This window comes from Colletotrichum destructivum, chromosome 8 (assembly GCF_034447905.1).
Source record: "Colletotrichum destructivum chromosome 8, complete sequence".
Classification (NCBI taxonomy): Eukaryota; Fungi; Ascomycota; class Sordariomycetes; order Glomerellales; family Glomerellaceae; genus Colletotrichum; species Colletotrichum destructivum.
In genome coordinates, this window is record NC_085903.1 from 713,388 (window position 1) to 739,655 (window position 26,268).

General features: G+C 57.9%; 10 protein-coding genes across 10 annotated transcripts; 6 read left to right on the forward strand and 4 right to left on the reverse strand.

The window, feature by feature from the left end:
• Positions 1-2,431: 2,431 nt before the first annotated feature.
• Positions 2,432-4,601, forward strand: CDEST_12075 (uncharacterized protein; the record flags this gene model as incomplete). The annotated part of the gene is made up of 6 exons (XM_062928231.1): positions 2,432-2,480; positions 2,544-2,612; positions 2,727-2,833; positions 2,922-3,505; positions 3,584-3,632; positions 3,687-4,601. The coding sequence occupies 6 exons, from the start codon at positions 2,432-2,434 to the stop codon at positions 4,599-4,601; spliced, it is 1,773 nt and encodes a 590-aa protein (XP_062784282.1).
• A 993-nt stretch (positions 4,602-5,594) lies between these two features.
• Positions 5,595-7,752, forward strand: CDEST_12076 (Putative glycoside hydrolase, family 28, pectin lyase/virulence factor). The gene has a single exon (XM_062928232.1). The coding sequence runs from the start codon at positions 6,292-6,294 to the stop codon at positions 7,669-7,671; it is 1,380 nt and encodes a 459-aa protein (XP_062784283.1). The 5' UTR covers positions 5,595-6,291; the 3' UTR covers positions 7,672-7,752.
• A 1,940-nt stretch (positions 7,753-9,692) lies between these two features.
• On the forward strand, positions 9,693-11,704 carry CDEST_12077 (Putative inositolphosphotransferase Aur1/Ipt1). The gene is made up of 3 exons (XM_062928233.1): positions 9,693-10,275; positions 10,369-10,612; positions 10,749-11,704. The coding sequence occupies exons 1-3, from the start codon at positions 10,230-10,232 to the stop codon at positions 11,491-11,493; spliced, it is 1,035 nt and encodes a 344-aa protein (XP_062784284.1). The 5' UTR covers positions 9,693-10,229; the 3' UTR covers positions 11,494-11,704.
• A 21-nt stretch (positions 11,705-11,725) lies between these two features.
• CDEST_12078 (Putative protein kinase) lies at positions 11,726-12,684 on the reverse strand (the record flags this gene model as incomplete). The annotated part of the gene is made up of 3 exons (XM_062928234.1): positions 11,726-12,051; positions 12,168-12,496; positions 12,557-12,684. The coding sequence occupies 3 exons, from the start codon at positions 12,682-12,684 to the stop codon at positions 11,726-11,728; spliced, it is 783 nt and encodes a 260-aa protein (XP_062784285.1).
• A 378-nt stretch (positions 12,685-13,062) lies between these two features.
• Positions 13,063-14,485, reverse strand: CDEST_12079 (Putative fructose-1,6-bisphosphatase class 1, fructose-1-6-bisphosphatase class I). The gene has a single exon (XM_062928235.1). The coding sequence runs from the start codon at positions 14,414-14,416 to the stop codon at positions 13,367-13,369; it is 1,050 nt and encodes a 349-aa protein (XP_062784286.1). The 5' UTR covers positions 14,417-14,485; the 3' UTR covers positions 13,063-13,366.
• Positions 14,486-14,891: 406 nt separating this feature from the next.
• On the reverse strand, positions 14,892-16,872 carry CDEST_12080 (Putative major facilitator superfamily, MFS transporter superfamily; the record flags this gene model as incomplete). Its single annotated transcript, XM_062928236.1, has 5 exons — positions 14,892-15,390; positions 15,485-16,093; positions 16,222-16,382; positions 16,447-16,563; positions 16,636-16,872. The coding sequence occupies 5 exons, from the start codon at positions 16,870-16,872 to the stop codon at positions 14,892-14,894; spliced, it is 1,623 nt and encodes a 540-aa protein (XP_062784287.1).
• Positions 16,873-17,627: 755 nt separating this feature from the next.
• CDEST_12081 (Putative Luciferase-like domain-containing protein) lies at positions 17,628-19,421 on the forward strand (the record flags this gene model as incomplete). Its single annotated transcript, XM_062928237.1, has 6 exons — positions 17,628-17,863; positions 17,922-18,018; positions 18,083-18,387; positions 18,448-18,627; positions 18,693-18,912; positions 18,960-19,421. 6 exons carry the CDS (start codon positions 17,628-17,630, stop codon positions 19,419-19,421), a joined length of 1,500 nt encoding a protein of 499 aa, XP_062784288.1.
• A 2,013-nt stretch (positions 19,422-21,434) lies between these two features.
• On the forward strand, positions 21,435-23,537 carry CDEST_12082 (Putative glycoside hydrolase, family 3, glycoside hydrolase family 3 domain-containing protein). Its single transcript, XM_062928238.1, has one exon. It carries the CDS (start codon positions 21,497-21,499, stop codon positions 23,390-23,392), a length of 1,896 nt encoding a protein of 631 aa, XP_062784289.1. The 5' UTR covers positions 21,435-21,496; the 3' UTR covers positions 23,393-23,537.
• Positions 23,538-23,758: 221 nt separating this feature from the next.
• On the forward strand, positions 23,759-23,938 carry CDEST_12083 (uncharacterized protein; the record flags this gene model as incomplete). Its single annotated transcript, XM_062928239.1, has 1 exon — positions 23,759-23,938. The coding sequence occupies one exon, from the start codon at positions 23,759-23,761 to the stop codon at positions 23,936-23,938; it is 180 nt and encodes a 59-aa protein (XP_062784290.1).
• A 175-nt stretch (positions 23,939-24,113) lies between these two features.
• Positions 24,114-25,718, reverse strand: CDEST_12084 (Putative alpha-mannosyltransferase, nucleotide-diphospho-sugar transferase; the record flags this gene model as incomplete). The annotated part of the gene is made up of 1 exon (XM_062928240.1): positions 24,114-25,718. One exon carries the CDS (start codon positions 25,716-25,718, stop codon positions 24,114-24,116), a length of 1,605 nt encoding a protein of 534 aa, XP_062784291.1.
• Between the last annotated feature and the right edge of the window lie 550 nt (positions 25,719-26,268).

Consider the following 26,268-nt stretch of genomic DNA (forward strand, 5'->3'; position numbering starts at 1 on the left):
CCAATTCAGCTCGAGGCAACCTGTCATGTCACATTCAATGAATTGTTTCCCGGGTCATGTCGCAGCGAAGAAGAAGAAGAAGAAGAGGAGGAGAAGACGAGAAACGGCAATGACAAGAAGTAACCTGACCTTGAGCCGCCAAGCGCGAAGCGCCGAGCCTCACCAAGAAGCGCCCAGCGCGAGGTGGCCCCAACGTCAGCCAACAATCCCTGTCGGCCAAGGAGGTCCCAAGAACAAGATAACGACACCAAGAGCGAAAGGGGGTCCTGGGACAATGTCTGTCCAAGACAATCCTTCCTTGGCCGGCTCAGCGGCGGTCATCACGCCGGGAGGGAGTCTTGCGAGTCTGTCCCAGTGAGTGCCAGCCACTTCTCTCCCCTCTCCCTTTTCATCACCGTCCTCTCCAACACACACGGCGGAAAACCCACAGTTCGCTTCCTCCGCTTGGCGCCGAGGCCGCGGTGACACCGCCGCGAAATACGGGCCCCTCCGCCGAGAGTCTGAGGGCGGGCCACAAGCATACTTGGACGACATTTCATCCAATCGCCGCTCCGCTGTCCCGGTGGCGGCCCCCTGAATACCCCGTCACTCACCTTTGTCCCAAGACAACCAAGATTCTTGTCCTATCTCGCCATTCTGGGCAGTCCACTCTATTTCTCTGGGCATGTTTGGTCTTATTGACAGCTACCATCAACTTGTTTTTTTGCGCACAGAGGGCGATGTCGCACCCCGTTCCCAGTAGTCCTGGCCGTCCCCCCCTCCCCTGGAACTCGTTTCCTGGATGCTGTTCTCCCCAGGTTCCCCCTTCGTCTTCGTCCTGTCTTCCTCCCACCGCGCGCTCTCCGCCGCCAAACCCAGGTCTTGGCATTCCGGAAAACAACGTCGTCTCAAGATGCTATCAAGCTTTGCAACAATGAGATTCACAGGAGCGCCAGCTAATACAATTCATTGTTGAAAGTCTTAGCATCTAGTGTCATGGACATTGAAGCCAAGCAACTCTAACTCTGTTTGTCTAGCTAGTGACATCTCATGCACTCCAGCAAAAGAATCGACTCAACTCCACACTGGTACATAATAGATACGGGCCTCCCAAGACATCATCCCCCTCTCATCGACCACTCTGGAGGACAGTACGTCAAGGGACGTGTGTCAGGGCCTCCTCTCTGGAGCGGTTACCACACGCCAACCCCAACCACGCGTACTGCTGCCGGCCATTGTCGTCCGCCGTCAACCAAGTCCATGCAATTCCCGCGGTTCCTGCAGTTCATCCGCCTTCCGGCTGCTGGGTTTCAAAATCTTCAAGGCCTTCCGTCAAGAGAACCAAGACGCGTCGCCATCACCATCCCTCTCCCCCCACCGATGTTCGTCTCGGAAACACGAAAGCACGGCAAGCGCCTCCTCGACAAGGCTGCTTGATGTAAGACATCTCCAGCCAAGTGGCCGAGATTGACCAGCAGTCTTGAAGATCCCACTCCAGTCGCCTCGTCAGCGAGGACGCTTCGCCTGGCTGAGTTGCATCTTGGATGGATGGATCAAACACCGCCGTCCTTGGCCTCCTTTTTCTTTCTGATTTGTGTTTCCTCTGCCCTCTTGCCCTTTTTCCGAAGGACGAAGCGAGGGAGGTGGAAACCGCCCTTCCCTCTCTACACTTCACGTATTGCATGTACTTGGGGGGAAGGGGTCTCTTCTCGCCAGTGCTTCTCCGGAGATTCCATCCATAGCCACGGGCAGCAGTAATACCCTATCAGGATCTACGAGGGGCGTACTTGGCCCTGAATCAGAAGCGTTTGTGATCCATTTCCATTTCCAAAAAAAAATCATTGCCCGCCTGCGATCTGCGGCCAAGGCGCGCCCCCGTTCAGTTGAAGGCCAAGTGCCGTCCCCCGGTAAACACACCACTTGGTTTAAATAGACCGACTCTCGGCGCTGAGAAGGGAATCACTCGCCCTATTTTCCCGCCGCCAACCCAACCAGACCATTTTATCCATCAGCTGCGCTGGGGTACCGGGTGACCGTCATACCACAAGAGGCATAGGAGCTTGCCTTTCTCTCTCCCACCTTCTCTCTCTCTCTCTCTCTCTGTCTGCGTCCAGCGAATCCGTCATTTCAAGTTTTTGCCCTTTCCTGACTTCATCCTTTGCGGGATTTTTTCTTCACTTTTCTAGACGCCCTTCTAATTTCCTTTATCTTCCCCTCGAAGTCTGTCTTGATATCTCTTGCTCTCTCTCTCTCAACCCTTTTCACCCCTCCATCAGTTTATGCAATCATCGTATGAGCTGTAGCTAAAGAGATCTCCCCCCCTTAAACTCAAAGCCCTTGCCGGCCAAGGCAGCCTTCCTCGTCACACACGTACCACCGGCCTCTGGGCAAAAAAACAAAAGAGAATTTCCCAAACCTTGGAAGAGTTGAAGAAGACAATCAGCGAGCCAAGATGCCTACTCTCGATCCTAGCGAACTGAATGTCGTGCTCGCCATCTTTGGTGGGTACCCCAAGCCCTTGGTCCCGGTTGACTCTGACTAATCGCTGTCTCACTCCTACGCAGGAGCTTTCATCATTCTCTTTGGCATCCTTTCGGTGAAGATCAAGAATGTGTGGTACTTGGGCGAGGCCTGTAAGTTGATCCTTGGACGATTGTTTGATGGTACCGTCGTGGCTGCCTGCGGACCAGTAATATTCTTTGTAAGCTGGGACAGCTCATGGACTGACACTTTTGCTTATCCCATAGTGCCGGCCGTCGTGTTGGGCATATGCCTTGGTCCAATAGCGGCCAGATTCATCGACAGTGAACGATGGGGATCGGCTGTCGAGGGTCAAACCAACGACATCACTCTCGTGCGTACAGACTCGCCATACTTTCCGATATGGAATTTTCGGAATCACTTGCTCGTGGTGTGCTGACCCGGTCGCGTTTTCATCATAGGGCGTCATGAGAGTGATGATCGGCATCCAACTGGTCATGGCCGGCTACCAGCTCCCGGCAAAGTACCAGAAGAACAGATGGAAGGACATGCTCGTGCTCATGATCCCCATCATGACGCTCATGTGGCTAGCCACGACCATCTGTATCCTCGCAACGATCCCCAAGGTGACGCTCCTGGGCGCCATGGTCATCGCGTCCTGCGTCACCTCAACCGACCCGGTGCTGTCGCAGGCCGTTGCAAAGGGACCTTTCTCCGACAAGTTTGTCAGGCGTTCCCTCCGCGAGATCATCTCCTCCGAGGCCGGCGCCAACGACGGGTTCGGCTTCCCGTTCCTGATGCTGGCCACGTACCTCATGCGGCACGCCGAGGGCTCCGAGGCGAACGCGGACGCTTCGGCGGCGCAAGCTGTAGCCCGAGCGATCCTGCCCCGTGCCGGAGACGTCGCCCGCCAGGGTGGCGGTGTCGGCATCGCGCTACAGAACTGGTTCCTCGAGACTTGGCTCTACTTTGTCCTGATGAGCATCGCTTACGGCGTCGTTGTGGGAACGCTGATCAGATTTGCCCTCAAATACTCTGTCAGGAAGTAAGTCATCAACCTGTCGATAATGAGATCCACCTGGACGAGTTCCGGACAAGTTTAGCTGACGAAAACAAAACACAGGAAGTGGATTGACTCGGAGAGCTACGTGCTCGTGCCCACGGCGATCGGTGTAAGTCACAGACGCGTATCCTGGGGGAGCTCATCCGACTAACAGCAGCGACAGCTCTTCATGATGGGCACATCCGGATCCATCGGAACCGACGATCTTCTGTCTTGCTTCGTCGCCGGCAGCGCGCTCAACTGGGACGGCGAGTACCTGGCCGAGGCGCAAAAGCGACACGACGAAGTCAACGCGAGCATCGACGTCCTCCTCAACTTTGGCGGCTTCATCTACCTCGGGAGCATCATACCCTGGGGCGAGTTCAACTCGGACATCACAGGCATCAGCCCCGGCCGACTGTTCGGCCTCGGCGCCCTCGTGCTCGCCTTCCGCCGCATCCCCGCCGTCCTCCTCACCTACAAGCTCATGCCCAACACCATCAAGGACTGGAAGGAAGCCCTGTTCATGGGGTACTTCGGTCCCATCGGTGTCGGCGCGGCGTTCTACGTGGAGCACGCCCGCCACCTCTTCCCCAAGGTCGCCGAGGCAGCCGGCGACAACGAGGTGACGGACATGCTCCGAGCCATCGGGCCCGTCGTCTACTGGCTCGCGCTCTTCTCTATCATCGTCCACGGGCTCTCCATCCCCGCCCTCAACCTCATCTACGAGTACATGGGCGTGCAGCCCATCCAGGAGGACGCCGTTGCCGTCCGGCGCCGGTCCGTCCGCGTGCCGCCGCCGTCGAACGCCGTCGAGGGCGACAAGGAGACCTTCATCGCCTTCAACCGCTTCTCGCGGCCCAACCTGTCGACGGAGTCGCTGTCCCACATGGGCGACGACGACTCCTCTACGGTGACGGACGAGAAGATCCGGTGGCCCGACCTCGAGTCGGGCCTGCGGCAGGCCAAGAAGAATGCGAAACTGTCGCCGAGGCGAAGCTTCAACGTCCCGCGGCTGAGCCCGCCCCGCAGCCTCAGTCGGCCGGCGACGAGCGCCAGCCAGGTCAAGTGGGACCAGTCTCACGCCACGCAGGATTAACATACGTGACGATGGGGGGTGGGAAGTGGTGGAAGAGGAAGAAGAAGAGTTGGAGGATTTATGCCGGATACCCTTGCCGCACTGATTGCGGCAGCAATGAGATTTTCGTGTGCTAGGTTCCGTGGTGGGAAATGCGGTGTTGTTTTGCAATCCTGTTACTGTCGTTACTGGACATCGCTACATGTCGCTCGTTGAACATCCCGGATAGAGACTCTGATTAGCCGACGCGCAGTCTGGAACACCGCGATAAAGATAGAAGTCGAGCATAGAGATAGAACAACATGATGATTCTCAAGTCATGACCACATTGCGTCCATCGCCTCGCTGGTGATCCAAGTATATTGCAACACACACGTCAATGACTTGTTTTGACCATGGTCCTGCATCACTTCTGCTATCGTTATCAACAGCCCACAGAGACTGATGTGGCATATTCAAACGACTGAACTTCATGTCAGCAGCATATGCCCTACTACGTTGATCACAAGTTTTATGGGCGGCCCTGACCACTCCAGGGAAAGCAAAGGATTTCATCCGGAACACCTTGGGAAAGACTTGTCTTCTTCAATCTCGGTCCGTCTTTCTTATTTCTATGACCCTTGCTTAGTTGACCGGCGTCTAAATGAAGACTTTACGGATTTGAGAGATCTAAGGGTTCGCAACCATCGATTTCTCCCATTCACTGTCCCAACATCGTGAAGCCGAGTTGCGCAATAAGTTCGCTAGGGACAATGTCTTGCATCAATGTGCACACACTCAGGGGCCATTGGTCTATGTGAGGATTCTTGTGTCTGTTTTGTTATTACTACATCAATTCTAAGTGTTAATTAACTGCGGGATCTTCAATCACTCAAGCTGGCAAACAGTGCCATTGAGAGGCTTGGAGGTAGAGTCCGGACCTGAGTGGGTCCCCGGCCCGGACCAGGGCCGCATACCTCCGGCCCGCAAACGACGAGATCAGCAGAGGTACTTCACCGTGAAAGTCGAGACTCCTCTCCCCGCCCGATGTGTCTCCGGTCCCCTCCATAGCCTCATACGATGGACGGCATCAAACTTACAACAGCAATCTTGGCGGTCGTAATGAATCGCGGTTGTCATCTGACCAACCCGCAACGTTTGCCAGCAGTCAAGAACCAGACGTTGAAACTCGTCAAGAGACTGACTGTACAACATATGATGATTATTTCCAGAGGCAACATCGCGAAGAGTATCCCCCAGCACAAGCTTTCAAGTGCCGAACGTGGGGAGTCGGAACATCGAATCATGATGCGGCCGGGAGACGTAATGATGCGGGGGAACGGACGCTACGAAGGACGATCTGGGGGGGCATTACCCCGCTGGACTTGGCGCGTGTCACTCGCAAGTCGTAACCATAGGCCCCCCCCCCCCGGTGCTCGCCAGTGCTCCATCATCTGATGCAGGATGCAGTTTCACAGAAACAACCTTCCGTCTCTACCTGCGTAACATAGCTCGGCTTCCATTTTATATGTGAGCTGTCGGTAAGTAGCTCAGGGTGTTTCCCGTCTCGAGCTTTGGGGAAACGCTACAAGCTCATTATTCTTGCATCTGTGTCTGTTTGTATGACCACGTGTTGCTGATAGTTCCACAAGCATCTGTTCGCGAGCAGTGAAGCCCGCAGTCTTTGATTCATCCGGTTGATTGGGTTTCGAGGCTCTAGCACCCATCCATCATGCGCGGCTTGGCAGTCTTCGCGTCGCTAGGCGCAAGCCTCGCCCTCGGACTGGACGTCCCTCGGTCCTCTGTCGACGCGCGTATCGCGGTGGCGGATCCGAACATCCCGAGCCCCAGCGCCTGGGTCGAGAGAGCGGGGAGGGAGGACCGGAGGTTGTGCATTCTCGAGCCGGACGCCGACGGCGGGGACGATGCCCCGGCGCTACTCGCCGCGTTGAACAACAGGTGCCGGACCAGGAGCATCGTCGTGCTGCCGGGTCCGGTCTACCACATCAAGTCGCCCATGGTGACCACCGAGCTGGACGACGTGGTCATCGACCAGCGCGGCAAGCTGCTCTGGAGCAACGACACCAGCTACTGGCTCTCCGTGTCGATGCCCGTGGGGTTCCAGAACCAGAGCACGGTCTGGCACTTTGGTGGCGACCGCGTGGTATGGGAAGGCCACGGGGTCGGGACTCTGGACGGCAACGGTCAGGTGTGGTACGACCTGAACAAGGGGGGGTCCAACATGCCCCGGCGGCCGATGAACGTCAACTTCTGGGGCCTCTCGAACTCGGTCGTCAGGGGGCTCCGGTTCGTCCAAAGCCAGATGTGGACGATGAACATCATGCACTCGAAGAACCTCGTGTTCGAGGACATCTACGTGAACAGCACATCCTCCACGGAGAACAACTCGCTCAACACGGACGGCGCGGACACGATGTACTCGGACAACATCACCTTCCGGCGGTGGGTCGTGGTGAACGGGGACGACGCGATCGCCGTCAAGGCCAACTCGAGCAACATCCACGTCTACGACAGCGAGTTCTTCGGCAGCACCGGCATCGCCATGGGGTCCATCGGGCAGTTCGCCGGCCAGTTCGAGTACATCGAGAACGTGTTCGCGCGGAACGTGACGCTGCACGACACGCTGCGGGCGTGCTACTTCAAGACGTGGACGGGCGTGCAGATCGGCTACCCGCCCAACGGAGGCGGCGGCGGCACGGGGTACGCGCGCAACATCGTGCTAGAGGACGTCACGCTCGACGGCGCGCGCGGGGAGCCGCTCTTCATCACGCAGTGCGAGTCCTACTCCGGGCACGCGGGCGAGTCGTGCGACACGTCAACGTTCGCCATCTCGGACGTCGTCTGGAGGGGAATCAGGGGCACCGTCGCGGACGGCGTGGCCAGCGCGGGTTTCTTCCGGTGCAGCGCGGCGGCGGGCGGGTGCGGCAACCTGACGGTGGAGGACTTTGCCGTGAAGCCCGTCGGCCGGGATCGGGACGGGGTGTTGAATACGTGGCTCTGCGAGAACGTCCACGGAGGCCAAGGGTTCGCGTGTCGGGAAATTGAAGATGCTGACACTGAAACTGACACTGGTGCGGAGGAGGAGCTCTGAAGAGCAGTTTCGTGGTTGTGTTATCATCGCTGATCCGGCGGATCCGGATTGCTGCCTCCCGCACCTGGTGGTGAACTGGCCCTTGGGGGGAGGGGGGGGGACCGTGTGTGGTTCCATGTTATGAATTGTTAGCCTTTAATGAACTGGCGGGTTCCTGATCAGGGCCGTCGACATTTTGATAAACATGCTTCGATCCAAGTGGGCATATTCCCGTTGCCAAGGGCCCAAAGTCCATCCACGATTATTGAGGATGGTGGACCTCGGCCGAGGACCGGGGAGTTAGAAATCCGTACGCCGATGCCTCGCTCCCGACGGCAAATGGAGATTTAAGTCTTCCCGCGAAACGATGAACGGACCCGATGTCCAGCTCTCTGTACGGGCAAAGATTGTAATCCGTTTGTGGAAAACCGCCTCTTGGGCACCAGATGTCGCAGATAGAGAGAGCCCGTCAGATTAGTAATTCTTTATGTTCCCGGCGGCGGCGCCCGTCATGGCCAACCCGGCGGCGCGACGGAGGAATCGACGACGCTGTGCCACCCGTTGAACCGGGATTCTGACCTCAGCAACACATCAACAGCTTCCCGCTGACCTCATCGGCCACTTCAAAGCCCGTTAACTCCCGGCGGTGGCCATGTTCAACTAAACTGGCACCGGTAGCCGCCTGTCAAACTAGCTGGCGCCAAGCGTGGCTGCGTATCAAGCTTCTGATCTTAGTCGCCGATGCTGCTGCAGCCAACTCCCCAGTAAGAAGAGCCCTGCTCGTGTACTGGCCCTGGCACTTCCGCGAGCTTGTCCGCGCTCACCAAGTGAGACAAGCAGACAATGACAGACAGACATACATGTGAGAGGGAGCTGGGCTGGGCTGGACTGGACTGGACTGGGTGGCGGGCCGGGAAAAAGCTTGTTGGTACGGACACTTAGTTTCCTCCGCATCAGGTTTGTGTTTTGACAGCGGGACGTTATCTCTCTTTTTGCACTTATTTTTATTTTTATCTTTTATCTTCATTCAGAATGTCGGAAAACAGAGGGGGGCAAAAGGTTTTACACGCTCGGACGCGTCTTTGGGCTGATGTTATGGAGAAAGGAAGAGAAAAAAAACCATGCTGCATGCTCCCGTGCGAACCTCCCATTCTTGGAAAGGATCTCGAATGTGCATGACTCGACGACGAGGCCAAGATTAGGAAAAAAAAGATCGATTGAGTTTGCACATCAACCATTCCCAGAGTCTCCTCATGCTCGGACACTTGGCGAAAAGGAAGAGAGAGGGAGAGAGGGGAATAAGAGAACGCACTATCCATCGAGAACCAACAGTGGGTGGTGGCTCTTTGTCGATACCCGGACTCTAAATTTGAAGCAAAGCCTGTATCTGTACAATCAAGAAAACAACAAGACGCCTGTAAAAACCCTCTTTACACAGACGTTGTTGGACTTGGCGTCCGAGTACAAACCCCCTGGCATCGATTCCGGTTGTTCCGGCTGCCGAGAACAGCAATGACAGCAACTCGGCCTGCGTCCAATAGATGAGTGGGTTAGTCCGAGTCGAAACGGGGGGGAGGGGGTGGGAAGGTCCACCGAATTTCTCCCACATCGGCATCAGGCCCCCATCCCACCCATTCATGCTGATTGCAGTGGTTCCAGCGTGGAGTCTCGGGGAGGGGAGGGGAGCAAGGAAGTGGAATGAAAACTGGGTTCTTGGCTCACCTACAGAGTTGCTTGCTGCTGTTTGCTGCTGCGCGTTCCTGGGCGCAGTCACACGCGTCCTGGAGGGCTTGGCTCGCGTGCCCTCTTGCCCACCGGGTCATATCCTGCGGTGCTTGGGGAGGTAGGGGGATAAGGGGTGCGAGCAAGCAGCATGATGGGAGTAGTAAGTACTCTGTAGGATGGGATGAGGTGGACTATTGATGGTGAGGAGAGGGTGTGGGACGTCCGTCAGTCGTGTCTCCAATCCCGCTCCGCCATCTCCTTGACTTCGATGCCCTTCCCCCCCCCAGCCCTCTATACCATCCATCCATCCATCCATCCCATTCCCCCAACGGCCGCCTCTGTGCGGTTGCACCAAGCAACTTACCATCCAAGGCTGACGGAGACGGGATATCCAACGTCTGGGCGCCGATCTGATCCAATGCTTGAACCCCCAGCCCCTACTATGTACGGTTGCCCTGGGCTGGGGGCAACTTCCTCCGCCCGAGTGGGTTTGTTCCGCCATGCGGTCCTACTCCTCTCTTGGTCCATTTGTGATTTGTCTTGTCTTGTCTGCCCTGGCGAATGCTTATTAGTATCAGCATCCTTCCTCTCTCCTTTGTTTCTTTTTCTCTCTCTCTCGAGGTTTTCGGTTAGATTTTTGGCAGTTCTGTTGTAATAACTTCTCGTCATTCACTCCTTTTCTTCTATTTTCCCCCTTCCGTCTGCCTTTTGGTAGGCGAGACAACTCGCCCTTTCTGCGTCTCTCTCATAGACGACCGCCAACACATCATCTCGGCACGAGCTCCCTTTCTCGGATAACTCATTACGTGTTTGTTTCTTTCGGTCTTTGGAGGTAGTAACCTACCTACCTGACCATGGCTCCATCGCTCGGTGTGTTGAGGAATGTTGTGGAACCAGCTTGTAAGTTCATGACAACAACACATGTCTTCCCTCTTCTCTTCTCTCCCTTGCCCAACTAAATCCGACTTTTGGCCAACTAAACCTTTCCCCCAGTCATCATCTTCGCCTTCACAGTCGGCGCCCTCATCAACCGCCGCAGGCCGGACCACGACGATGACGTAGACTCGTGCGAGCGTGGGTCGGAGGATTCCTGCTCGCGCCCCACCTCTCCGCTCCTTAAGCCGGGGATGCGGGCCGAGTCGGGCGAGGTGTCCCGCATCGACAACAAGCTCCTCGTGCGCTTCTATCGCACCTTTCCCTTCCTCGCCGAGATTTGGTACTGGAACCTGACGTACTGGTAAGAGAAGCAAGCCTCTTGGCCTTTGCAACTATTCCTTCACTCCCTCCCCCAAAACCCCCCCAACTCACATCTCATCCGGGACCGGGGCGCCCCCCCGCCTTCGTTGACTCTTGTTAATCTCTCTCTCTTATAGGGTATACCAGCTCCTCCGCGCCGTCTCGGCCCGCATGATCGCCGGAAACGAGGCCGTCTTCGCCAGGGCACGGGACCACGCCATCGCCATCCTGAACCTCGAGCGATGCCTTGGCCTCGACGTCGAGCTCGGCGTGCAGCGCTCCGTCCTCGACAACGCGCCCTGGCTGATGCCCTACCTCGCCAAGGTCTACTACTCCCACATCAGCCTGGGCATCTGCTTCATCATCTACTGCTACACCTTCCTGCCGCCGGGCACCTTCCAGCGCATCCGCCGCACCATCGCCATGGACAACGCCGTCGCCTTCGTCGTCGTGACGGCCTACCGCTGCATGCCGCCGCGCATGCTGCCGGCCGAGTACGGCTTCGAGGACGTGCTCCACGGGCCCAGTGGCGGCGGCAACGTCTGGACCCAGAACCGCTTCCAGCTGACCATCGCCGCCATGCCGAGCCTGCACTGCGGCACCGCCCTCTTCCTGGCCTGGTGCATCTGCCGCTTCTCGCCCCATCGCCCGCTCCGCCTCGTCGCGCCGCTGTGGCCCGCCGCCATGCTCTTCACCATCGTCGCCACCGCGAACCACTTCATCCTCGACGCCGTGGTCGGCGCCATGGTCCCCATTATCGGCTGGAGGTTCAATCGCGCCATCCTCGTCCTGCTGCCGCTGCAGAACTGGGTGCTGGAGAGGCTGGGTCTCAAGGCGCCGGAGGAGGAGGAGAGCCCGATATACGCGCCCAAAGAGTGGTGATTTGAACAGCGTAAATGAGGCCTGGGGGGGTTGCAAACAGACACGATTGCACTATTTGGTCTCTCGAAAATATATACAAAAATTCAATCATACCCAAGTTCTTCATTACCCGCTCGCTGCTCAATAAAGCTGCTCCAGGCAGCTATACGACGACGTCTGACTTGCTGTCCGTAGCACAATACAGCTGGAATCGAAGTCCCCCAGGCCTTTCGAGGTAAAGACATCGTGGCAATCAATCATCAGGAGCGAGGGTCTTGTTAGGGCCTCGGCTGCTTAACAGTATGGTATCCTCCAGTTGCCAAACAACTAGACACTCTGTGTTGGAGGAAGATTCTGTATCTTTCTCACACCTCTTTTGAGACCGGGATGGTTCAGACTCGACCCAAGCTTCCGGCATGAGGAGCAGTGGCCTGGCCTTGGGCTTCATCAGGCGGGACAGATAGATGGTCCGGTCCTCAAGCTGCTTGCGAGGGACAGGGCTCGACTGCTCATTTTCTTCCAGTTTCTGGAAGAAGGCGTCGTCGTTTGCCCCGAGTAGGAGATCGCCGGGATGGACATCTGGTCTCGTCTCAGCTGCGAAGGTCTGGCATATGCCGTGTGTGTGGATTGAGGCAGAAAAAAACGCATGTGGAAGAAAGACACAAGTAGAGGGAGGGAAGAAGCAAGGCATTTACCAGTATGTACGGACTGGACCACTGTGTGTAGAAAATCGAGCGCCTCGAGAAGCTCCTTGACGGCCCCCTTGACGAATCCCTCGGGGAATCCGGCGCCGTCCATGAAAACCGTATCCATATCACGGATACTCATCTGAGAAACCTGAAGAGCAAGGACGACATGTTTGTCATGGGGGCCAGGGACTTCAAAAGAGGAGAGCAGCTTTCTGACGTTTTTAGCGCCAGGGTGCAAGCTCGGAAGAAACTTGTCCAAGTGCTGGTAGAATGGCAACTCGCGGTGCTGAGCCGAGTTGTAGATGTAGATCTTGAGGGCCACATATTGGTGATCTCTATTGATGTCAACTGATGGTAAGTGTGTAGTATCTCGGTATATCGACTGGATTACTCACTGGAGGTCACGGGTGAGCCAGATGGTGGAGGAGGAGCCATAGCCAAGCTTCGCCGCAGCCTGGAAGCGATCGTTGAAGACCTCGCCGAGCCGAACGGGATAGAAATGTGCAGGGTTGTACTCGGGCATGGTTTCTTCCTAGACGAGCCCATCTTTCGCGATGGCATCGAAGCCTACCACTGGGAACGTTCGGGGCGCTGACCGTGGACGCTGCTGGGATGACAGCCGGGCGTCGAGGTGGCTCACATGGCAATTGGCTCGCGGAGGCAATGAATGAAAAGAACGAGCAGGTGACCTGCAACGGAGAGGCCGTCGGCAAATGACTCGATACAGAGCCATGGCCGCTGCTCGGGAGGATGTGTGTGTGAGATGCGTTTGTTTGTGTTTGTTTGTTGGGGATATATCCGCAGAGTGTTCGGGGTTTCCCGTGCTCATTTCATGGGTAGCTGAGGCCCAGAGGGGCTAATAAGCCGCCCGTTTGTATCCCTAAGCAAGATTCTATTCGCCAAAGATCCCTGAAGCAATTCATCTCGGGAGTTGCGTTCGTTGTTGCATGTCTGGGTCCATCAACGACTGCATTCTCCCTATCGCTGTCAATTTTTGAACCGCTGACTTGACAGTCCAGTTCACTATGGAGATTTCAATGTACGCAGTCCTGTAGCATCGTCACTCTACCCTCCTTGGCTGAATGCACAGCATCAAAGTCGAGATGAGCAGCGGGCAAGTGTTGTATCTATCATCTCCTCGCCACAACGAACTTCGCTGCCATTCCCCAATCCCATAGCAATCAATGATCATAGCATACTCCCTCTCACTCCAGCAAAGCCCTCCTCACAATGTCGACCTCCTCCGCCGTCCCGCAGATCAAGCCGGCCCTCCCGTCGCAGTCAACTGACGCCTTGTCCAGGAGAGGCCTGCCGTCGGCCGGGTCGATGGCCTTGCCCCCCGCGCACTCCACAATCAGGGCGATGGGGTACAGCTCGTACAGGAACCTGAGCTTGGGGAGGGTGCCGGGCGAGACGGGCGAGACGTAGACGCCGTGGCCCTTGACGAGCGCGTGCACGATGTCCGGGACGAGGCCGCCGCAGTAGCGCAGCGTGTACTTCTCCCGGATGAAGCGGGCGATGAGGGCGCCGTACCGCTCGTCGTCGGCCGCGTGGCGCAGGTTGGCGGGCGCGAAGTAGCGCGTCTTGAAGGGCGCGTCGGCGAACCGGACGGAGGCGCGGATAATCTCGCAGTCGGCGACGCCGTTGGGGCCGAAGCCGATCTCGAAACACACCGGGTCCGCGTCAGCGCCGGTGCCGGTGCCGTTGCTAGTGCCGGGGATCCGCAGGGCCACGACGGCCGTGATCCGCGGCCCGATGACGCCCATAATGGCGGCGATCTGCTTCTCGGCGGGGAGCTGGCCCACCGCCGTCCGGCCGTCCCAGATGCCGACGATGGTGCCGACGGTCCAGTTGGGCGCGATGATGGAGCTGCCGTCGAGGGGGTCGAAGGCGACGGTGTACTCTTCCGACGTGGTTGCAGGGGGAGGGCGGGAAAGGGTGCCGGCCGCCGCCTCGCCGCTTGGCCTCGCCGGCTTCTCGACGGGGTCCTCCTCGCTGCTGGCCGTGACGATGGACGGGCACCGCGCGATGGCCTCCCGCATGACGTTCTCGGACAGCACGTCGACGTTGAGCTGGTCGTCTCCGAAGGCGTTGGCGGTCCCGGCCAGCGAGACGTGCTGGGAGGTGTGCAGCGTGCTGGCGATGCCGGCGATGGCGCCGAGGATCTTGGGGATCACATCCTCGCGGAGCGACGAGCGGTCGGCCTGGGGGATGACGCTTCTCAGGTGCTGTTCGAGGGCTGGTGACGCCGACATGGTGTGTATGATCGGATGTCGTTGGTTGGCTGGTTGGTTGGCGGGGTGCGTGAAGTTGTTGTTGTTGTTGAGTCAGTCAGTTGAGCTATTTTAAGATCAGACAGGATTTGAGAGAATTTCAGCCAAAGTGAATATGCATGCCGTCGTCCACGTCGCCCCCACATACATTTCTTTTGGCTGGATTATCCCTTGATCCACCTACAGGTATGAAGGATGTCTGCCGTTTGAGGCTCAATCTCCTCTAACCACTATCCCACGTCAAAGTTGACTCAGATGACAGGGATTCCCGGGCATTTGTTTTGTTGAAGCTGAGTATTTCTCCCCAAGGTTTTAGAGACTCTTTGAAATAAACTCCAGAATTGCTTGTCCCTCATATTTCAACCTCGTCCAAGTGCCTTTATAAGACGGATGCGAACACTTGCATCTCTCATTCCTGTTTTACTAAGCCGTCATATCACCAACCGAACACTGCTAATCATGCCTGCGAGCTTTCCTCGCCGTCATCCCTCCCCTGGCGTTTAAACCCGTCGTAGAAGCGTCTCTCTTCAAACACCCGGATGTCGTCGTCAAAGTTGACCTTGCCGAGCCTCCGAGCCTTGAGGATCTTTCTCCGGACCCTCATCACGTCGTACTCGGTGTTGCGCGTCAGCCACCACGTCCACAGGTTGGCCAGGAACGACGCGATCGTCGTGGCCGCCGCGATGGCGAAGCTCGTCTTGTATCCGTTGTGCGCGAACCGCGACTGGAACAGCTGCGGCCCGATGACGCCGCCCAGCTGCGCGATGCCGGACTGCAGGCCGAGGGTGAAGGCGGTGCCCGTCGACCCTGAGAGCGTGGCGGACCGCCAGGCCCAGAAAGGGATGAAGTACGACTGGTAGAATAGAGTGCCCAAGATGCAGGATATGTAGATGCCGTAGCGGTTGGTGATGGTGAAGAAAAGCACGAAGCACACGACCATGCCGGACATGAGGATCCTTGATAACACACGATTAGACGGGCATCCTTTGTTGGGGGGGGGGGGGGGGGGGGGGGAGGAGGGTGGGGGGTAAGCCCTAGGAAAAGACTCACATGATGTACGCCGGCCGCACGATGTATGCCCTCGACATGAACCACGCCGAGAAGATCAGGCCAACGATGGCTGCAAACGCCGGCGGCATGTTGAGCAGCTGGTTCCTCGGCAGCCCGACGAACCCCAGATTCGTCACGATGGTCGGCAGATACCACGTTAGCGCGTAGCCGCCAATGTTGATGAGCGTCTGCGAGAGCATGAAGGACCAGATGAGCGGCGTCCGGAGCACGGCCCAGATCTCCCGGCCGGCGAAGTCCGGGTCGCTCGTCAGCGGCGCGTTCTCGGGGAGCCTGGCCTCGACGAACTCCCGCTCCCGCTCCGTCAGGAAGCGGGCGCTGCGCGGGGACTTTGGGTAGTCCGGCAGGAACCAGAAGACTACGCCGGAGAAGACGACCGTCGCGAGCCCCTCGAGCAGGTACACCCACCTCCAGGCGCTGAGGCCGCGGGCGCCGTTGAGGTAGCTGATGGCGTAACAGAGCAGGGAGCCGACGATGCCGGCGAGGTTGGACATGGCGAAGAACCAGGTGACGGGCTTTCCGATCTCGTCGGTGCGGTACCAGCTCGACAGCTGGGCCATGATGCCGGGGAACATGCCGGCCTCGAACATGCTGTCGAAGTGGACGGTTAGTTTTATCTTTCTTTTTTTTTTTTCCTTTTCTTCTTCTTTTTAAATTTCTTTGAAGACAACTCAAAAATGAAGTGAGACACAAGGTTACAATGCCAAATAAAGACTTACCCAAGCAGAAAACGCATGGCGTAGAGTTGATGTCGGTTCTGTGCTGCGGCCTGGCACGCGGTGATGATCCCCCAGGTGAGGAAGATGCGGGATTGCCACAGATGCGGACTCATCTTTTTCAGCAGCAGGTTGCTGGGCGCCTCGAATATGATGTAGGCGATCTGTATCTCGGTCAGCTATTCGAAGATTCGCTGGATAAAATTGAACTCCCTCCAAACCACTCACGCCGTAGATGGACCCAACCCAGTTGTACTGGTCAGACGTCATGTCGAGCTCTTTCATGATGTTGCGCGGTTCGCCGACCTGCAGAACCCTGACGTTGGACGCATTTGTCTGATCGATCTTGAAGACTGTGTTAGCTTGCATTATCCCCTAAGGATTTCATTCCTTGGCCCAGGGTTTCTTAGGTCTCACCTGCTTGATCATGAACATGACCCCGATGAGGACCAAGAACGCCTTGTCCACCTTGTTGATGACAGACCTCTCCTCCTCTGCCGAGAACGTCGACAGAAACGCCGCCCTGGCCTCCGGGTCGTCTCGCAGGTTGTCCACGTTGGCCCTCGCGACAGCCGCGTTGGCCTGCAGCTTCCGGCTCGTGGCCGCTGCATCGTGGTCGACTCGGACCTCGTCTGGCTGGGTTGAGGCACTCATAACGGCTTGGGTCTGTAGTTTGTGTCCATCACCTAGCCTTGATCATTGCATTTTCCCCAAGACAGCCCTTTCTTATGCTTTGGCTAATTGTCGACATCCTTAGCGAAAGCCGACGCCGGGACCGGTCAGCGACGTCGTCATCCCCGACTCTCAACTGCACCCTTATCAGCGGGGGTTTCCAGGGCGTATGTATGATGTGCTTGAATTCGAGATGGCGATGCACCATTCGCATCCGACTGGTTGGCAGGAATCGCTCCCGCGGGCATGATCCGACGGGGTATCATTCGCGGAGGCGCGCCGAGGGGATATGGCGAAATCGCGGTCCACCATTCCACCATCCGCTCGACGGCGCTCTATCACGACTGCGACCCCTCGACCGGGCAGAGTCCGCCCTGCTTTGTGTACAGTGAATCTAGCCCGTTGGCTTCGAAATTCGGGGCTCGAGAGCGGCTAACTCTCGTTTTCCGGCTCCGATACAGGACGTTCGCTGTATCTTTGCCAATAGCATGACCTCCTTTTCCCCATGTTATTCGGAGAATAAGCCGTGTGGTTTCTGCACGCAACACGCCGGTAATATGACGCCAAACCATGGATGCCGCTGTGTGTTATAAGAAGAGGGTATACCGCAGTGTCTCAACAAGGGATTCCTCTGGCGATAGGTATCTATCCCCTGATCATCTTTAGAAACTCAGACCAACCTCGCTTCAGAAGCTTAGCATGCAAGATCTGCCATCTCACTAGTACCGCCGCCCATCATGTCCGACGAGAATCAGAACGGCGCCACGGGCGCCAAGCCAAAGAAGCAAATACTCCTCAACGCCTTTGACATGTTCACCGTGGGACACCTGTCCTTCGGCCAATGGCGGAACCCCAAGGACAGGGCCAAGGACAAGCGCCGGGATCTCACGTATTGGACCGACCTCGCCAAGCTGCTCGACAAGGGAGGGTTTGTCGGCCTTTTCCTGGCCGACACGTACGGGCCGTACGATACGTGAGTCTCTCTATAGCCTCTCCATCGACTCTTGAGTCGTACCACGACTACGGAAGAGCCGGCTAAGCGTGTTGTTCCAAACTTCCAGATACAAAGGCAGCGCGGAGCCGTCAGTCCGGACGGGCGCTCAATGGCCGATGGCTGATCCCGTCATCGTAAGCTGGCCCCGAATCCAAAATGGAATCGTAGATAGATGATGTTTACTGACGAACATCTCAGCCCGTCTCGGCGATGGCTGCTGTGACCAAGAACCTGGGCTTTGCCATCACGACGTCGACTTCGTACGAGCAGGCCTACGTCGTCGCCAAGCGATTCAGCACTCTCGACCACCTAACGAAAGGTCGCTTCGGGTGGAATATCGTGACGAGCTGGAAGGAATCGGCGTCCAAAGCAGTGAGTGTGCTTTGTGAACCCGAGAATTCTGACCGTTCTAATACATCTGTCAACCACAAGGTCGGTTTGCCGCTGGTAGAACACGACACACGCTATGAGAACGCAGACGAGTATCTTCGGGTCTTGTATAAGTGCGTCTGCACCACATTCGGTCTTCATACAGGTAAACACAGCGACTGACAAGCGTACAGACTATGGGAAGGGTCCTGGTCAGATACGGCACTGGTAGAAGACGCTGAGAAGGGGATTTACTCCGACTACTCCCAGATCCGCCCAATCCATCACCACGGCAAATTCCACGTCGATGCTCCCTTCCTGACGGATCCGTCTCCCCAACGCACCCCGGTCTTGTTTCAAGCCGGGACATCTCCGTGAGTCGAGCCTATTTTTTGCCCAACTTGGAGTAGCTCGACAGCTCACCGGTGATCCCCCCAAGGGCCGGCATAAAATTCGGCTCAACCCACGCTGAGGGCATCTTCGTAGCCGGCCTCTCCCCCCACGTCGTCGCGCCCAGGGTGAAGGCCATCCGCGAGGGCGCCATCGCCGCCGGCCGGGACCCGTATTCGGTCAAGGTCTTCGCCATGATCACGCCCATCATCGGCCGGGACGAGGACGACGCGCGGCGCAAGTACGACGAGGCCCTGCGCCACGTGCTCGTCGAGGGCGGGCTCGCGCAGTTCTCGGCCACGAGCTCACGGAGCAGGACGTCGCGGGCAACCTGCAACGCATCCACTCGTCGCTGTACAACCTGCGCTACCGCGGCGACGACGTGCCGAGGCTGACGCCGCGCAACCTCGGCACCGTCGCGGCCATCGGCGGCAACGGCGCGATGCCGGTCGGCACGGCGGCGCAGGTCGCCGACGTGTTCCAGGAGTGGATCGACGTCGCCGACGTGGACGGCTTCAACATCGGCTACGTCATCACACCGGGAAGCTTCGAGGACGCCGTCGAGTATCTCGTCCCCGAGCTGCGGAGCAGGGGTCTCCTCCCGGAGCCGATACCCGAGGGCGGTCCGGCACCGACCTTCCGGGAGCAGATTTACGGGCCGGGACAGAAGGGGTTGAGGTCCGACCACCCGGGCTACAAGTACAAGTACGACACGTACGAGCAGGCCGTTGCCGAGGAAGAAGCTGCCAAGGCCCTCTCTGCCGAACAGAAAGCGTGAACAGAGAGAGATCTTACCGAGTCTAACCGAGTGCAACCAAGTTCGTGTTCCGGTGTTAGCTTGACACACAACAGTGAGACTCTGAGGAGCAAATCCGCAAATCATTGAACTTTGCACACTTCTTGGCTATGATGTTGCAGAGCAATGAAGCATAGCCGGCTACCAATTTGCAACTCGAGGCCACGTCTTATGCTGCCACGATGATGACTGAATTTCTTTTCGAAAAGCGGCATGGCCGTTTACCCACACTTCACTACGGACGGCAATGAGCCACCAGTCATTTTATGCTTGATCATAGTCGAAACCTTTTGTGGATTAGGGTTACCCGACTACGTCAATCCCCCAGATGACGCCAATGTTAAAGTACCTAGGCTGCAAGACACAGCTACAGCGAGTCAGTAAGAAACAGAAACGGGGTACAGAATTCGAGCGAGGCCGGGGGGTTAGACCCGATCATGTGGAGCAGTGTGTCTAGCTATTTTGTTTAATCCTGCTTTTGATCCGTGTTTCCTTTCCTCGGTCCACCCTGTTGGAATACGAGAATATGACTAAAGGATAAAGTAGCGATTCTCTCTCTGGAAGGACTTGGTAGCTCAACTCACTGATAATGCAGGATGCCGTCGAGCACAGGATGTAAAAGGCTTCTCGTCACATGGCAACATGGTTATTACCGGCTACATTGTGGAAGAGCAGGCAGACAGGCCACACCCGCAACTCGGCACAAGACCATTCTGTATGCTGGGACTTGGCCGTTGTTCGTGGGGCCGTAGCCGTGGGCCATGGTCGGTCCCCCCTCCCTCTCCCCCACCGGAAGCGAGCGGAACATGGAGGCGAATTTTTTTCTATGACAAGTCAAGCGGTGAGTACGCGGGGAGAGAGTTAGTTGCCAAGACTCATAAACATGCCGAACGTCGTGCCGTTCAAAGTCGGGCAGACAGGTGACCACCTACCGGGTCGAGCCAGAGAGAGAGGATCCCCCACATCATCCCCGCATCATCGATCCACGCCTCGTTGGACCAACAATACCACTACCCCATCGGCTTGGACGTCGCCCACTTTGAGGGGATTAGCAAGAGATTAGTCTTCCGAACCCCATAACCCCATAACCCGGGACCTTGGTGCTAGTAGTCCAGCAACCCCGGCAATGGTCCAGCTTTGCGGGGAGCAGCCATCCGAAGGTCTTCGGAAAGTCATCGAGCCCCCGCCGTGTTCGAGGTAGGGCCGATTAAGAGCCCCCGGTCCAGAGCCCCGCGATTCTCTTCTCTCCAATAGACATCCAGTGAATAATAGCAGGTTTGTCATAAATCCATGATGGAGATGGCGGTATGGGGACCAAGGAAAAGTCCGGGGTCTCCGCGTCGGTTCCATTGGGCTGGTGACCCGAACATCTTCCGGCCCAGACGGTGGTGACGACCACCCCTGGCCCTGTCGTTGACGCCGCCTCGTCATTTTTCGTCGATGACACGAACCGGGGGGACACGGTCTGGAAATCTCTGTAGTCCTGCCAAGTTGATACAGCACCAAAGTCAGAGTTGTTGTAGAGAGACCGGCAAAACAACAATGCAGACACAGTCAGTGAGCCAGCACGAAGGAGAGGTATGAGAGGGAACCCAAAGGGATGGTGAGAAAGATAGAAAACTGGCATCCGTTCCTTCACTTCCTCTGAAAACTCCGTGGATAACGTCTTCCACTGCCGGCGGCTGGGCAGCTGTCGATGCTGTCCCAATCCATACGGGGTTCCGGCTTCCGATGGTTGTCCCCAGTCAATGATATTGGCATCCAGTTGGCTCCATACCGACCATTACGACCGACACAAGGCCGTTGAACAGCTTGCCAAGAACGCAAGCATCCTCGTGTTTCTTGTTACTTCCACTTGGTGGGAGTCCCGAGGTAGCATTCATCGCCAAGTCCAGAGGATCAACAGCCATATCCCATCACTGAGATCAACGTCCGAGTGCGCTCATAAATACCCCTCTGATCCCACTCAGAATGTAGACAAGAAATAGCAACTCACTGTTTTTACACAGCTCTCAGTTCTCAGCTCTAGCAACTCATTGGCAAACATTTGGCCCATCATGAGATCTGAACTGGCAGCCTGGGCCCTGGCCGTCCTCCCCCTGGGAGCGAGCTGCACATCCATCCCCCCCTCAAGCCTCCCTCACCTCTCTTCCCTGGCTCGCAGGAACGAGTCCCTGCCCATCTACAAGAATTCTTCCTACTGCGTCGACGACCGGGTCGAGGACCTTCTGAGCCGCATGACTCTCCAAGAGAAGGCCGGCCAGCTCTTCCAGACGCAGCTGCAGCAGGGGCCCAACGGCACCCTCGACGCCGGCAACGCGACGGCCCGGCGCAACAGCACCGACAATATGATCGGCGAGAAGCACATGACGCACTTCAACCTCGTCGGCGACATTGTCGACGCGCGGCAGGTCGCTGAGTTCGTCAACCTCGTCCAGCAGCGCGCCCTCGACACCCGCCTCGGCATCCCCGTCACCCTGTCGACGGACCCCCGCCACAGCTTCACCGAGAACATTGGAACCGGCTTCCGCGCCGGCGTCTTCTCTCAGTGGCCCGAGTCCCTCGGCCTCGCCGCCCTGCGGGACCCGTACCTGGTCCGGCAGTTCGCCGAGGTCGCTCGCGAGGAGTACATCGCCGTCGGCATCCGGTCCGCGCTGCACCCGCAGGTCGACCTCGCCACCGAGCCGCGGTGGTCCCGCCTGGGCAACACCTGGGGCGAGGACGCCAACCTCACCAGCGAGCTCCTCGTCGAGTACATCAAGGGCTTCCAGGGTAAAGAGCTGGGCCCTTACAGCGTGACGACCGTCACCAAGCACTTCCCCGGCGGCGGTCCGATGGAGAACGGCGAGGACTCCCACTTCACCTACGGCAAGAACCAGACGTATCCCGGCGACAACTTCGACTACCACCTCATCCCCTTCAAGGCGGCGATCGCGGCCGGCGCTAGGCAGATGATGCCGTACTACTCGCGTCCCATCGGCACCGAGTACGACCCCGTCGGCTTCTCCTTCAACAAGCAGATCGTCACCGGCCTCCTGAGGGAGGAGCTCGGCTTCCAGGGCATCGTCGTCTCCGACTGGGGCCTGATCACGGACACGGTAATCCGCGGCCAGGACATGCCCGCCCGCGCGTGGGGGGTCGAGAGCCTGACGGAGCTCGAGCGCGCCGCCCGGGTCCTCGACGCCGGAGTCGACCAGTTCGGCGGCGAGCAGCGCGTCGAGCTCATCGTCCAGCTCGTCGAGCAGGGCAACGTGACGGAGGAGAGGCTCGACGTCTCTGTCCGGCGCCTCCTGCGCGAGAAGTTCCTCCTCGGCCTCTTCGACAACCCCTTCGTCGACCCGGAGGCCGCGGCCCGCGTCGTCGGCAACGACTACTTCGCCCGCCTCGGCAATGACGCCCAGCGCAGGGCCTACACGCTGCTCACCAACAGGGACGAGATCCTCCCTCTGAAGCACGTCGGTGCCGAGACCAAGTTCTACATCGAGGGCTTCAACGCCACCTTGCTCGAGTCGCGCAACTTCATCGTCGTCCCGACGCCCGAGGAGGCCGACTACGCCCTCCTGCGGCTCGAGGCGCCCTACGAGCCCCGTCCCGGCGGCTTCGAGGCCGCGTACCACGCCGGATCGCTCGAGTACTCCGCCGAGGAGAAGGCCCGCCAGGCCGCCATCTACGCGGCCGTGCCCACCATCGTCGACGTGATCCTCGACCGCCCGGCCGCCGTTCCCGAGGTGGTCGACGCTGCTGCCGCCGTCTTCGGCAGCTTCGGCAGCGGCAGCGAGGCCTTCCTGGACGTTGTGTTCGGCATCGCCTCCCCGGAAGGCAAGCTGCCTTTCGACTTGCCCCGCTCGCAGCAGGCCGTCGAGGATGCGAGGGAGGACGTGCCGTTCGACACGGAGAACCCCGTGTTCCGGTTCGGTCATGGTTTGAGGTACGCTAGCAAGTGCGCGGCATGAGCAGAAATGGGACTTTCTTTGACGCAAGGGGTTCGTTGGGTCGAGACTTAAGAGGAAAGAGGTGTTTTCGGAGGATCTTTAACGACTATTGAATAATATGTGGTTGTCTGTACCTTGTGCAGCCAGTTACCTTAAGATTGTTAATGGTGAGAAACAGACATGGCAATGTTGAAAAGACCTGATTAGTTTGAAAAACGCCCTGAAAATGGTTTTCTGTGTCCCACACATGCCGTGTTAGTAGGGTGCACTCGTTGGCATCCTCCATCTCACTGAGGAAAGCATCGGGGTGATCCGGACGGAATTCTTTTGTAAGAGACATGATATCGAGTAGATGTCCGACTGTCTTTTTGCAAAAAACTTCAGCCGATGTTGCTCTACGCTAATTGTTTAGTTCCGCAGGGATGTAATGAAACTGTCGTCCGCGAGCGGACTGCCGTTGGCACCCCGGCCACCTCCGGCCAAGCAACGGAGGACGCCCCACTCCAGGCCGGTCTTGGCCGGTCTTGGCTTCCGGCGCCGACGTCCACTGACCTGGATAAGCAGTGAGTGGCCGTCTGAGATTGAGCATAACACTGTCAAGAACTCACCGACTTCGTCGTCGAGACGAGTAAGACCCTAAAGCGCATGGAGGCGACCTCGCTACCAGCAGATGAAAGGAAGGCCATCATATCCTGAAGCGCACAGAAAGGAAAAAAGGGATTCTCTACATTTGCATCGAGATCTACACCAACTCGAGCCTATAGTCAACATCCTTAGCCGCCTCGATGCTCTGCTCCAACACCCCCGTCTCGTGCGTCGACAGCACCCTCGCGTTTGTCCCGACCATGCAGCTCATGTCCTTCTTCCTCGCCCCCTTGACCCACTGCTGGTCGATCATCCAGTGCGTCGGGACGGAGAACTCGGCCGGGTCGTCCATCTTGTTCTTCAGCAGGCCGCCGTTGTACCACAGCAGGTCGTCTGTCTCGTCCACGTGCGCGATCACAAAGCTGCACACCTGCGTCTGGCCCGTCTGCACCACCGACTCCCCGCCGCCCGCCAGCGGCTTCCGCCAGCCGACCATGCCGCCGTAGTGCCGCGAGAAGGCGTACGCCGCGCCCGTCGTCTCGAGGCCGATCCACCACGTCTCCTTGTCGCCGTACGTGATCCGGTACGTCCACGACGTGCGGACGTCGTAGGAGTTCTGCCAGCACGTGTGCAGCAGGCCCATTAGCACGTCCAGCCGGCCCTTGTCGAGCACGACGACGCCCGAGTCGCCCTCCTCGGCGTATCTCTCGGTCCACACCAGCGACTTCTGCAGCTCCTCGCTCGGGTGCTTGAGCATCTCGTGGTACCAGGCGTGCCGGTCCGGGAACTCGTCCTTCCAGAGCAGCCGGTCATGGAAGAGCAGCGCTCCCCTTTCCCGGTACGCGCGCTGTTGCAGCAGCTGCTCCGGGGGCTGCAGGAAGACGACGTCGGCGTCCAGAAGGATGACTTCTTCGAACCGGCTGCCCAGCGCGGCGAACGGTTTGATCGCCCACCCTCCCTCCGCCAGCCTCAGCGTGGTGTCGTTGAAGACGGTCAAGATATCCAGGAACTCGACGTGTCCGTCATCGGCCCCGGCCGCGGCCTCTACTATCGTATCGCGGTCCTCTTGCGAGAGGTCCTCGTCTCCGGCGTAGACGATCTGGATCGGCAGCTTTGTCCGGTGGACATGCCTTAGCGACGCCACCAGATGGCACGCGAAGCGCAACGTGCCCCGTCCGGTGGGGATGACGATGCCGGCGTTCCGGTGCGCGTAATCCATCTTGGTGTATCTGTCTCCGCCTCCCCCAACACGCTGCTGCTGCTGCGCAGGATGCCGCGCATGAGCGCCGGCATTTGAAAAGCTTCGCCTGAGATCGGCAAGCGGGGATTGGCTGTGAATATCCCTCGGCGGAGACTGCAGGTAGGGGAACAGGGATGAAGCGACTCGCTCGACCGTCTCGTCGAGGAACTGCCTCTCGGCGCCCACAACCCGCAGCCCGTCGCCGTTGCCCCCGCCGTTCTTCTCCTCGAGCGCCTCGATCCACGACCGCAACACCTTTGTCCGCTCGCCGAGCTCGCCAAAGACATTCTTGTAGGGGGGGCCGAGGGGGTAGTCGACAAAGTACTGGGCCGTCGAGTTGATGGCGTCGAGGTTGAGGCCCGAGACCCTGGAGGTCCGGAAGCTGAAGGAGGCCGATGTGAAGGGCGTTATGTGGCCGTTGAAGCGGAGGAGATAGACGACGGCGAGGGCGATGAAGGCGGCGGCGGTGATGACTGGCGTCGACTGAGAGCCGTATCGGGGGAGGACTAAGAAGCGAATCATCCTCTCTCTCTCTCTCTCTCTCTCTCGCCTACTTGTCCTTCGTGATGCTATGGTCCTCGGATTTTCTCGCGGAAAGACGCTCGCAAAAATCATAGACACCATCCTCAACACAACATTCTCGAAACGGGCGGTCAACTCCCTTAAGAACTGCCGCTGAGACCACTCTCCATATTGCTCCCATACTTGAAGACCTAAGCCTTCTTCTAGCCAAAAGCTTGTTCGTCCCATACCCCCTCCTCCCGCGTCGACATTTAATTTACTTGACTGGCGACACTTGCTTCGTATGGCTTGCGTGTTCCGGGTTTCCTCCGTACCTACATATTAACAGCATGCCAGCCAGGACTATCCTGTTTGACGTTAGCTTGGCTGCGGCTGGAGTCTCACTCATTAGTACGCTTCGCCCCTATCCCTGGCTTCCTTGCTATCCCTGGCGTAGTGAAGGTTCTGAGAAAAAGCTAATGGCATTGTGTTCCGGGATGGTCCTTCTAAACTCCGGGCTGCCGGGACGAGTACGCGTCTTGGATATAGCGTGGACCCATTGCTTCATGGT

Bases quoted from the DNA above. Each gene is read 5' to 3' on its own strand.
- CDEST_12082 (XM_062928238.1), top strand. From the start codon at position 21,497: ATGAGATCTGAACTGGCAGCCTGGGCCCTGGCCGTCCTCCCCCTGGGA.
- CDEST_12079 (XM_062928235.1), bottom strand. From the start codon at position 14,416: ATGTCGGCGTCACCAGCCCTCGAACAGCACCTGAGAAGCGTCATCCCC.
- CDEST_12076 (XM_062928232.1), top strand. From the start codon at position 6,292: ATGCGCGGCTTGGCAGTCTTCGCGTCGCTAGGCGCAAGCCTCGCCCTC.
- CDEST_12077 (XM_062928233.1), top strand. From the start codon at position 10,230: ATGGCTCCATCGCTCGGTGTGTTGAGGAATGTTGTGGAACCAGCTT. The intron at 10,276-10,368 runs GTAAGTTCATGA...CCTTTCCCCCAG, and splicing joins GAATGTTGTGGAACCAGCTT to TCATCATCTTCGCCTTCACA. The intron at 10,613-10,748 runs GTAAGAGAAGCA...TCTCTCTTATAG, and splicing joins TACTGGAACCTGACGTACTG to GGTATACCAGCTCCTCCGCG.